At 36.2% G+C, this 12579-nt stretch overlaps 1 protein-coding gene across 3 annotated transcripts in view; it reads right to left on the bottom strand.

The window, feature by feature from the left end:
• The window catches only part of LOC127650784 (gamma-aminobutyric acid type B receptor subunit 1-like), a 200860-nt gene that overhangs the window by 67939 nt on the left and 120342 nt on the right, over positions 1–12579 (bottom strand). For all 3 annotated transcript variants that reach the window (XM_052136422.1, XM_052136421.1, XM_052136420.1), the window contains 3 exons: positions 5695–5829; positions 4398–4568; positions 2791–2892 (listed from right to left, as the gene is read on the bottom strand). In XM_052136422.1, the coding sequence (XP_051992382.1) occupies positions 2791–2892; positions 4398–4568; positions 5695–5829 (408 nt within the window). The remainder of the gene's footprint in view (positions 1–2790; positions 2893–4397; positions 4569–5694; positions 5830–12579) is intronic.

Genomic DNA, 12579 nt, shown 5'->3' with positions numbered 1-12579 from the left:
AGTCAAAATGTTTAATGTTGTGAGAACGCCGTTATCCTAACAACAAGTAATGAAATATCCTAAACAAGAAAAATTCACAACACAGTTATGGCCAAAAAGTAGCTAAGTAACTAATACTTATAATTATTAGTTACATACTGTATAATTAAATGTTATTATTTGAGGAGCTCAGGTTTTCAGGTTTAATATGTTTTAGGCCACATCCACACTAATACGTTTTCATTTGAAAATGTAATTTCACTATGTTTACACCCATCATCTACACTAGAATTATAGTTTTCTCCACAAAAAACAGTGCGTTTTGAAAACTTTTCAAAAGAAAATGGATTAGCATGTTTATACATTTTAATACAATGTTTGAAAAATTTGTTAAATATTTGAAAAATTTGTCACATACTTTCGGCATTTTACCACATTATCGTCAACTAAAATCTGACATTTTCGCTGACTAAATTAAAATGCAATTTTAGTGAGTGTAAATTGGACATGACAAAATATAGACTTAATTTAGTCAATATATTAAAGGGATTGTTCACCCAAAAATTAAAATTCTCTCATCATTTATACACCCTCCTTGTATCCCAGATGTGTATGACTTTCTTTATTCTGCTGAACAAAAATAAAGATTTTTAGAAGAATATTTCATCTCTGTAGGTCCATACAATGCAAGTGAATGGGTGCCAAATTTGAAGCTCCAAAATCCACATAAAGGTAGCATAAAAGTAATCCATAAGACAGTGGTTAAATCCATGTGTTCAGACATGATATGATAGGTGTGGGTGAGAAACAGATCAATGTAATATAAATAAGTCATTTTAAGCAGGTGTCTGTGAATCACCAAAAACAGAAGAGGAAGAATGGGAAAGTGAAACTGAACTGGAGATTGAGATTTTATAGTAAAAAAAAATAATAATTCTCATCCACACCTATCACATCTCTTCAGAAGGCATTGATTAAACAACTGAAGTCGTCTAGAGTATCTTTATGTTGCCCTTATGTGGCTTTTGGAGCTTAAAAATGTTGGCATCTATTCACTTGCATTGTATGGACCTACATAGCTGAAATATTCTTCTAAAAATCTTTGTTTGAGTTCAGCAGATAAAAAAAATTAATACACATCTGGGATGGCATGAGGGTGAGTAAATGATGATATAATTTTCAGTTTTGGGTGAACTATCCCTTTAAGTCAATTGTTGTATTTTTGCAAAAAGACAAACACTATGATTAACAATGTTTTTTTTAAATAAATTAACACTGTTGAGGGACTCCCATTAGTATTTTGTTGTGCTAAATATGCAAACCCATGCAGTAATTTTGGTTTAAATGAGGAGTCCAATGCATGCCCCTTTCCCTCTCTTTTAGCAGTGTGCTATATTCCAGGTTACCATGGTACCTCTGGTGGTACCCCATTAATCTTGTATGCCAAAACTAGGGCAGCACACATGGCAGGGCTATGCAAAAGAGACAGCTGGTGGCCCAGCCGTCACTACAGAGAGCAGGATAGGAAGTTGATAGGGCTGGTGAGGGAGTAACAGATCATCTGACCAATGTAAAGTTAACTTAACTCAAACTTTAAAGAGAAGTAATGCTGTGAACCCTAAAACTAAAATAAAAATTACAATTTAATTGAATGACTTTACAGCTCAATTAACACACAATTTATACAATTATAGGTTTTACACTTCTTTCTTTAAACCCTCCAAAAATTGGCTCCATTCACTCGCACTCTGGACAAGAAGCAAGTATATAATGCTGAATGTTATTTGGAAATATAATTCTAATGTCAAATGTAATTTATGATTTGATTACATCAGTAAATTATTCTTAATTAACTGGATAAGCATGCACAGCCATTAAATGTGTATTCAAAAAAAATAATATTTAGATGTAAAAAAAAAACAATATTATTTGAGATAAATGCAATTTTTATTAAAAATAATTTAAATTTAATGACATAATTCTGTATTTTCAGTCAGCATATTTCCATTTGGTGTCACCATTGCACATTTAAGTCCCAGGACCAACATTTCTGATGGATCATTTAGCACTTTCAAGAACAGTACTTTTTGCTACAACTTTAAAGGAAATGAACAGTTTTGCATATGTCTTTATATAAATAACTTTTCAATTGTTCTTGATTCAGGCTTTGTTGAAAGAATCGTCAACTGAACCAGAACCGAAGTGAATTGTTACACCCTTAATATATCATATACCACTGTTGTGAAAATACTGTCTTATTGAGTCCTATGTTTTGTTTGTAACTGCTGCAGTTGTTTACAGCCATGCTGATATAGCTCACTGAATGTCTGTATGGATCTATGTTAAATGTTGCACTGTAATTTCCTGAAGGAATATCCTTTAGTTATGTCCATTGAACTTTCAAATGAACATAACAGTAAACCTGACTTTGACTTTGTACTGAGATGCTAATAAGAATAACCTTTGGCAATAATGGGAATTAATACAAAAATAAAAAAACAATGCAAATGATCAGAATAGTTCTAAAATATGCCTACATTTATTCTTGCAAAATATACTGCAATTTATTACTGTTTAGATTTTGGGGTGCAATGTGGCCTAGACATGTTTGCATGTCTAGGAAAAAGGAAAGAAACGGCAGTGGAAGTGCTCTTCTAAGATGATACAGGACTTTGAATCTGTGTATGTTTTGCATTTTTTCAGGGTTGTGGGATGTTTTCTTAGGATGTGCTGATGTTATTCCTGTAATGTGGCACTGACGGCATCACATGGCAGTGAGGCCGTCCATGAGACAAGTGAAAATGAAAGCACCTTGAGATTCTTGACGGCGACAGCAGGATCCGTGAGAAAACTCTGTCTCACGCTGATCTCAATACCTGCCTCCTTCACCCTCTGCTCTAGATCATCCAGCGTCTGAGAGAGGGAGGGAAAATAAGATTAAAGTCAGAGATAGAAAATGAGACGGAAGTGAAAATTACAAAGAGACTGGCACATTTCATTTCATTTGTTGGGACTTGTTTATTGTTTACAGTCCTGCGTCTACCAATAAAACAAGCGTGCAAATTTTAATACACGCTGTATCACCCCAGGCTGAGGAGTACAAGGGAAACAAAAGAACGGAGCCAAGCCAACATTAGTTACGATTCATATGTTGTTTTTTACAGCACTCTAAATAACTTTAAAACAGCATAGCTATGAATAGCATAAAAAATAACAGCAATAACAAATTCAAATCTGCCACAACCTTAAGTAAACAATGTTCTTTTGAAAGCCTCAGTCACATAAACCAATTCTGCTGGAGTTGTTCAAACCGATCTCAGCAACATCAAAGATCAGGCATTCACTTTGTGTTGTCTAACACTACTGTGTTCGGTGCAGGCGTGACACGATAACAGTCTAAACAGAAAGTGCAAAAGCCAATCAGAACATAGTTGATTTCTAAAGTCTACATGATATCAAAATTGACTCTTTTTACTTTATTAATACAGGTTCCTGATCATATTGCTCATGATTCATCATCTTTGTCATCTTTTATCAAAAGGTAATAAATTGCTCCGCCTCTGAATTAACCCGTTTTCATTTAGTTTCCACCAACAGGTGAGTGGTATTTCAGGAGGGGAGTAATCCTACACAACTGACAGCAAACAACATCTATTTCCTGTTTCACTCCTAAATAAAGTACCACAAACAATTGCAATTAGCTACCAAGCGTACGCAACTTGGCAGAAATATATTCCCAGTGCCTAGTCACAGTTGTGGCTGGTTAGACAAAAACAGATTAACATGGAAGGGATTTTTTTATTATTGCCTAATGGTTAGAACACCTTCAAAAAACATGAACAAAAATAAAATGAAGCCATAGCATTTAGTGAGTCTCTGAAGAACTAAATTACTTCAAATGTATCATTCTCAAACACATAGCATTTAAGCTCAATAGTTACACATAACACAAAGATTTCAAAATATTTGACCATTTAGGTCACAAAACAAATTACAATAAATATAATGGCATAAATGCTATTATTATAAGTATTTATTTAAGAATAATTACTAATATTATCAATCTATTCATTATGCATATTACTTTTTATTACTAAATAAATTATCATTGTAAAACTGCGCTATTTGCAGAGAGCATGAATAATTTATTCCACACGTGAAAGCTTCAATATTCCAGGGGATATTTGAGATAAAGCAAGTAATATTTCACTGGTCATTGGCGCTCATGAATGTATGACCAGCACCATTTCTTGAATCAAGTTACTCTTCTACTATTACTATTTCTTTCTGTTTAAAGGTTTAGCAATTAGTAAAAACATAAATAAAATAATATCATTGAGTGCACCTTTAAAAATGTATTCTGCGGATCGGTTATCAGACATATAACATAAGAATTATCAAATGGGTATCTCACTCACAGAGGTAAAAACTTCGGTGGTCTGCTGTATGGTGGCGATCTTGGTCCACTTCCACTTCTGGAAGAGCTGCACGCGGGTGGGGTTGTGCAGGGTGGCAGAGGGGTGCGTGCGGAAGAAGGTGGGGAAGCGCTGGCGGTTCGAGAGGGCTGGAGAACTGGAGCCATACGACAACTGAGATACAAAGGTCAGAGGAATAGACAACACTGAGGCATTCACACTTTCCAGAAATAAGAAACAATCCTGAGTTAAGAAAAATGTGCAATATAATCACCCACAGGAAAACCAATCCCCAAAGAGCTAAATCAGCTGTTGTACGGTTTCTCACAGTTACAGTTTACTCGAAAAGGCTACATGTTACTCAGGGGATTTCAGTGTGTGAAACCCGTGCAAAGCTGTGATGGAAAAAAATGTTACACAGAAGTGTAAGGGAATAGAGGAGTACATTTCAAAATGTTTCTGTTTCAGGTGCCTCCCTGACATCAGTACGTCAAATCAGACGACAGCAGAGGGGATTTGGTTATTTTTCTGATAACTCAACATCATTCCCTGATGCAGAGAGATGATGCTGAGTGACAGTTCAGCTGAGGGGGTGTAAATAGGAAGGGTTTCAGGGACAACAGGGGGATAAATAGGACAAAACTCATATGTGAGGAGAAAAAGCTTTCTGCAGATACAAAAATAAAGCAGAGCATGAAAAATAAAGAGACTGATTTTCAACCCAAAAAAGGAAAGAAACGCCAGTGGAAGTGCACTTCTAAGACGATCCAAATGCGAAATAAAATGACATAAATATCTGATCTGAAATGCCTGCAAGCCATTTCATGGAGTTTTGGGTATTTCAGTGAAATCCTGCATGTTCCGAGATGGGAATCTATTGAGACAGCTCATCTTCACTGTGGTATTATGCTTCCACTGGTGAAACCTGTCTGAGAGTTTCATTTTTGATGCACAGAGTCATTCAGCACAATGAGATCACTACCCAGACAATCACAACAGACCAGGATTTATATACCTTAAGGAGTGAATTCAGAATCCATTTACACCCTTTGAGGATAATAAATGAATAGTGTGCATTTACTAAATACTCATTTGCAATTTAGTTAAGCAATTTATGTTACACTTATTAGAGGTATTGCTCAAGGACACAATGATGGAATTTCATGGATCACCTTATGGAGTTCAAACCTATAACCTTGTGTTTACCAGCCCCAATCTTTAACCACAGAGATGAATCACCCCATTTTGTCTATATATTCATCTATAAAGTTAATGTGCTCAGATGAAGAGAGAAACCCACCACTATTAGGTTCCACATGCGGGCAGCTTCAGCCACCAGTGTGGACACAGAACTGCAGCCCGGCATCAGGACGATCTTTATTGGCTCTGTATACAGCAGATCGTACAGCAGTTTAGTGGCCTCTCCTGGATCACACTGAAAGTAAATGAAAATAATATATATTCATATACTGTATGATCTATATTCAGGTCACTTTTCATGAGGTATTCAGTCAGATCGTGCACAAAACTACACATCTCAAGAAAACAAGAAGAGATAAATATGCATGGGAAAACAGAAAAGACAGAAGCAGAGACACATTGCAGAGGGCAGCTAGGTCTATGCAGTATATTTTCATGTCCCCATCATATCATCATATAAATCATTAATAATTTTTTTATATATTGTATAAACTATTAAACATAAAGTGGAGCAGAAATGTATACAGAAATATTCCAGGAGTTTATTAAAAACACAAGAGGAACATTTTCTATGTAAATGTAATTTTAATTGGAAATTAATACATTTGTATGTCTTCATATTCCATCCTGTTAGTCTTTTGTTATATCCCTTCTGAAAAAGCCAGGGCCCAGTTGCAAGAAGACCTTTAAGTAAAAAAAACCCTTGGTCATAATTGTAAGTGTGGAGTTTTCATAACTTAATGGGTTTTTCACTACAGAAAACTCTTTCACTGCTGCAGTTTTTTTAATGACATCTTCCTTAGGGAATGAATTCATTTTAGGTGGGAAAACAACAGCACAGGCATCAGAAATTATAAGTAATGGATTTCATGAATTATGTGACTTTTTTATAATGAAATGTTTTTTTTTTCATTCTGTGATTTTATGGTATTTAGTTGGTTGGTTTTACTCTAAAACATTCCATCCTGTTAGATAAAATTACAGAAATTGGAATGCTAATATGAATATTTCTAAAGCTGGTTAAATGTTTTTCATATAAATTTAAAAGTATCAATTCCTCCCTAAGTAATGGCTAAATGTAGCTCTTTATTTTCATCCGGTAATGCAGCCAGTTAATTTCCTTTGTGTAAATATGCAACATGATCAAACAGGATATCGACATGCTGCTTCCGAACGTTCATGTACTCTGAAATCAACCCCATTCTGCCAAATTACTGACATGCACTATCCCCCATCAGACATTTTTGCATCAGTTCAAATATGTTCACCTTTTCCTGTGGCGCTACTGATCTCAGCATCCTCTGAGACACAGATTCTGTACCCATGGTAATTAGGAGGTAATTGTGTTCACATAAACTATGGTGAGTGTGATTCGGAGGTTGCATTTTTGCTCTAAAATAAGACTTTACTCCACTCATGGTTAGGTTTAGGGTTAGGGTATGTGTTAGGGGGTAGGGTTAATAAAATATGCACTCATGCTTCCTGTATTAGGCTATGAAAAACTAAAAGTAGAACTCGCTTCTGGCGCCACCATGTGGACATTTAATCTCAAAAATACTTCCAGCTTCGGTTACTGGAGGCATTGGTTTGAAATTTGGAAGCACAGACTGATTTCAACAGCAGAACTTTTGACCTCCTGTTGACAAATTTACAGTGTGATCAGCCTGAAATATTCAAGCCCTAAATCAAAAAAGTGCCTGAGCTAGACCTTCTGAAAGTCTGTTATAATAATACTTCATTAAATTACAATACCAGAAAATACTGCATAACAGTAGTGAACCAGTCTACCAAGGACGTATACATTTGTCAACAAATTTAACAAAAAACAACATTTGTTTACGGGACATGTACTTATCAATCTTTAACCCAATGCTGACAATCGGCAAGTTCTTCTCATTCGTCTAAAAATGACTGTCAATGAAAAATCAATAGTTCATTTAAATGATATTAGTAGGTTAAGGCCACCATTGTTCATCTTTTGAGAGCAAACAGCCAGTGGCCTTGAGCACAGCCAAAATTTCTAAGCCATGCTGCACTTTTGTTTTCCTTCTGCTGTTTTGGAGACAAAGGAAAGCTAAAAATGTGAAAAACCCAAAAGGAATAAAAACAAACATGAAAATAAAATGAATGAGGTTTGAACCTGAGTCAGTCTTTGATTAGTACAATCACACAATTCAATCTGCAGAACCCTGGGATGTCTGACAGCTCTTTATTTAAAGCCATCTGATCTGGCTTGCTTATTCCAACACATTTCTCTTTCTATCTCTCCCACTTTTAATTTCTTGTAAACACGTAGCTAAGTTATTCCAATCATTTCAACAACAACAAAAGAGGAACTGTTGTTGTTTTCAGAGTTACAATGATTCCATGTGAAAGGCAAAAAACGAATGTAACATTCCACTCAATTAAGGAAGATGGGCACGTCAGCTGCCTCTATGGCTGATATAGTTATATGCACACACATTCTGCTAAATAAAAAAATTAAATGATAGGAAAATTAGCTTGATTTTACATAATGTTTTTAGACATTCCTCTCTTTCTCCTCTCTCTCTCTCGTGTGTGTGTGTGTGTGTGTGTGTGTGTGTGTGTGTGTGTGTGTGTGTGTGTGTGTGTGTGTGTGTGTGTGTTTGTCTGTCCTCCAGTGTCTGTGATAAGAGAATGCTACTGTAGGCTCTCTCCAGACTCCCTGGGGGTCATCAGCAAAATTATATCCCCATGATGGATACCCTGTTTGGGCTTAAATACCCTTCTCTGCCCTGGTTTTCCAACCCTGTGGGAAACCATGCATACGCCTCAGTCTTTCAGTGCACCTGGGTCCCAACAAATCAAATCAACAAAAACAACTGCTAATAAAAAATATTTGTCAACTGTAAAGAAATTACAGATTTCTCAAAAATAGATTATCTTAGATAATCTTGTTCCGAATGTAAAACAGGAATTTATAATGATTTATGATAATTATTGATTATGATTTTGTTTGATAGATCATCATTATAAAAATTGTATCATTATGTTTATGTAAATGTAAAAGGTTATAGTTTAATGTGAATTCATCATCTTGTTTTTATCAATACACCGTATATAAAACAGTATTTCCAACATACTGTAATTCTGTTTTTATATAGGGCTGGGTATTAATCTGGATTTCTGGATTCGATTCTGATTCATAAGCTCTTGATTAAATTTGATTATGATTCATGTTGGTATATTTCAGTTATAATGTCAATTTGCTTACATATGAAAGAAATTTACTCTCAGATAATGCTGATAATTATACAGGGAACCCTCTAACTACATTCCGAAAATACTGAATTTAACTGTAGTGTGTACATGGCTAGACAGTACGGTCACTTTAAGGATAGCATCAGTTCAGTGAGCGCCACTGAAGTGTTTTAGTTGAGCGCACATTAACAAAGAGGAGTCAAATGGCTTTTTTACTACATCTGTGCTATGTGCGATTATAATTAAATGTTTTTAGTTTTTTTTTTAGAACAAAAACTGTTTTAAAAGGGCTACAACAGAATGACAAATGGATTGTATGCCTCTTGACTTTGGACACACTATTACATGGAACAAATCAAACCAGACCGAAGTGACATTATCTCTGTGCTACACTTTCTTTCCACTATACTAGTCAATCACTTGAGATTGAGATCTGTAAACTTACCAGCCAATACCAGTCACTTTTTGTCACATAGCACAACATTTAGCAGAAAAAGGTCTGGGTTATTTGAGTTATTTATTTGTGAATTAAAATATTATTTGATAATCGTAAGATATGAAAGCATCAACCCATGAGAGGTTGATGTTACAGTGATTTTTCCATGGATAAGGGATGTTCTTTGGCCCCCTATAAAACATCACCAATAATTGGAATAAACAATACTTCTACCACATAAATTAGTTAATTAGGCTTACTGTAGTCTAATTATGATTGACGAGCAACACAGCAAAAGACATTTATATAGAACGTGTGTTCACGGGTCCCAGCCAAGAACACGGCTCGAAACTAGTATGCCCTTTAGAAACTGTGGCTAAAGAGCTTTTTTTGTACCCAAGTTTTCATAGCAGTTGTTTTTAAATACATACTCTAAACATTGAGGACACCTCGAGCAAGAGATTTCTGTGCCTCATCTCTCCTACCTCATTCAATTATGTGCATCAACAAACCCCCAAAAACCATTAATGACCACGGCATACGTGTTAAGGCCGAGTGATCTCACACCAGGGCTCTGGAGAAATCAGGTGCCAGTTCATGTTATTAAGCCTGGCCCCCTCATACCATCCAAAGCCCTGTCGCCCTGCAGAGCGTACTGCTCTCCACTCAAATCAAAACGGGTCCAGAATCACGCTGGGCACAGGCTTAATGAGGCTGCTCTGTCTGAGGCTCAGGAGTGAAGATTTTGGTCTGAATACCTAAATCCCAGCTTAGATTAAGTTTTCCTGCTTGCTTTACCTACTGATGACACAGCGCTTCTGCACTCTTTAAATGTAGCTGTCCGTGGTGCTGAATTGTAATCAGTGGCTGCTCTATGAGTGTGTATGTGTGTGTGTGGGCAGATTTAAGTGGTTTACGAGGACTTTTTTTTGGTTTATCACTTTGTGGGGACCAAATGTCCCCATAAGGATAGTAAAACCTGAAATGTTTGACCTTGTGGGGACATTTTGTCTGTCCCCATGAGGAAAACAGCTTATAAATCATACTAAATGATGTTTTTTGAAAATGTAAAAATGCAGAATGTTTTCTGTGAGGGTTAGGTTTAGGGGTACCGTTAGGGTTAGGGTTAGGGGATAGAATATAAAGTTTGTACAGTATAAAAGCCATTATGTCTGTGGAAGTCCCCATAAAACATGGAAACACAACATTAGATTAGGTTGACAGAACAGTGCAGCCAAAAAACTGAAATTCTGTCATCATTTACTCACCCTCATGTTTTCAAAAACCCATTTGACGTACTTTCGTCCATGGAACACAAAAGGAGATGGCAGTCTCAGTCACCATTACTTTAAATGCATTTCTTCCCCATGCCATTAAAGTGTATTATTGGAGCTATTTCAATGTTTACTTTGGCTTCAAAATTAAATAAGAATGAACTGTGCACTAAACTATGAACTAAAATGTATGTTTTGATATTATGATGATTACTGCAATATGATTTATTGATTCATTGATTGAATGCATAAGTTTTCATTGTTTGGATATACTGAGATGTCAGTTATTTGACTTGTTCTATTTTGTACCTTAATTAGTTTGGACAGGTAGAGTATAGGCATGGAGTTATAACCATGGGAATCAGAAACTATTTTTAGACTATGTTTGGTTACCGACAACATGATCACACTGGTATGTTGGTATGCTGTTTCCAAAAGTTCCAGTACCTTAGGATCGGCAACAGTATGCTGACTCTCTGACATGCCAATCTCCCATCTGACATATTTGGAACGGCTCAATAACAATTACTTTCCCTCATGGCACGACTGTTAGCGTGTTGTGTCAATTGCATGGGCGACCACAGTTTAATCCCCATTCAAATGAGGAAGTAATCACGTTTGTATAAACAAGCATTATAAGGAGGTTGCATTTTTATCCCTAACATTGCATTTTGTCTCTACTAATGGTTAGGGTTAGATTTGGGTTTTGGTTGGGGGTAGATTAAATAAAATAAGCATTTCTCTTCACTGTTTTACACCATGTTCAGCTGAAATCAATTATTTTACAACTGGATTCTGGCGAACTCTCCTGGATATAAATGAATGCCACACTTGTTTATATGCTCTGAAACATTAAACGCTTTAGCCTCTGGAGGCAGTGTTTTCAAATTCGATCAATGTATTGTATCAATTTTGGCTAAAGAAAAATCAGCGCACACTAGTCGAATTTTATGTGAGATCAGGCTGTTACCAACGCAGGTGGATATGAACGGTTTAACCTTTTGTTTTCCATTTTCTCCACATTGTGTGTTATAAAAAGGATTTAAAATAAAATCTACGATGCCCATGGCTTACACGCCATGTGTGCTTCACATCGTCAAGACAGTGGCTAAAAATGTTATATAAGCCACAACATGAATAGTGACTGATGCTGTCAATTCTGCCAAACATATCCTTTGTGTTCAACGAAAAAAAAAGAAAGTCATACAGGCTAGGAACAATATCAGTGTGAGTAAATGATGACAGAACTTTAATTTTTTTGCCTGCACTGTGACAGTAGCCAGTTAATTTCTACTATTTATCCATCTGTCTCTGTTTATGCAATAATTATAAAGGGCATGCTTTTTCTCTCATTCTGTGGCCTCATGTGTTTGTTTAAACAGCAGTGGTCTTGGTAACTGTTGTCATGCCAACCTCCACCCCCAGTATTTCCTCCTCCTCCTGTATCTTTGAAGTGGGGTTCCAATGCAGACCCATTCCGACCAATCACGGCAAAGCTCTTAGCAACACAGTCACAAGGAATTAACTATTTGCAGTCTGCATGTATCTGTTTGTCTTTCCCATTTAAAACTCTCACTTGCTCTTTCACTCTTTATATATGTCTTTGTGTGTGTGTGTGCGTGTGTGTGTGAGGGTGTGCGAGATAGAGTATGCATTGGCATCTCCTGTGCGGGGGATGAGGGACGCAGGTGGGAAAGATGGAGAGAAGCAGAGAAAAAGAGAGAGAGAGTCAAGCAAATGGAAAGATATGGTTGAGGAAAGTGGAAAGTACATAGAGGTGCTATGAATAGATTTTTGCGAGCAAACCTCAGGTGACAGTATGACCGATGAATAATATGGTGCTGTAAAAACATTCCATTACACAGCTTTAACAAAATCACTTTGAATCAAGTGCAAATCATCTCATTTTCATTAACTAAAATCAACATTATGTTCATTAGCACATGCGTGTACTACAGCTGACCCAATAGAGACTTTCTGCTAGTAAAACGTAAATTTGTTTCAGTGAATGCAAAGCTTTAACAAGTTTGAGTAAATCCCATTAACCAGCATG

The sequence above is a fragment of the Xyrauchen texanus genome, chromosome 10 (assembly GCF_025860055.1).
Source record: "Xyrauchen texanus isolate HMW12.3.18 chromosome 10, RBS_HiC_50CHRs, whole genome shotgun sequence".
In the NCBI taxonomy this organism is placed as follows: domain Eukaryota; kingdom Metazoa; phylum Chordata; class Actinopteri; order Cypriniformes; family Catostomidae; genus Xyrauchen; species Xyrauchen texanus.
This window is presented reverse-complemented; position numbering and strand designations above follow the sequence as displayed.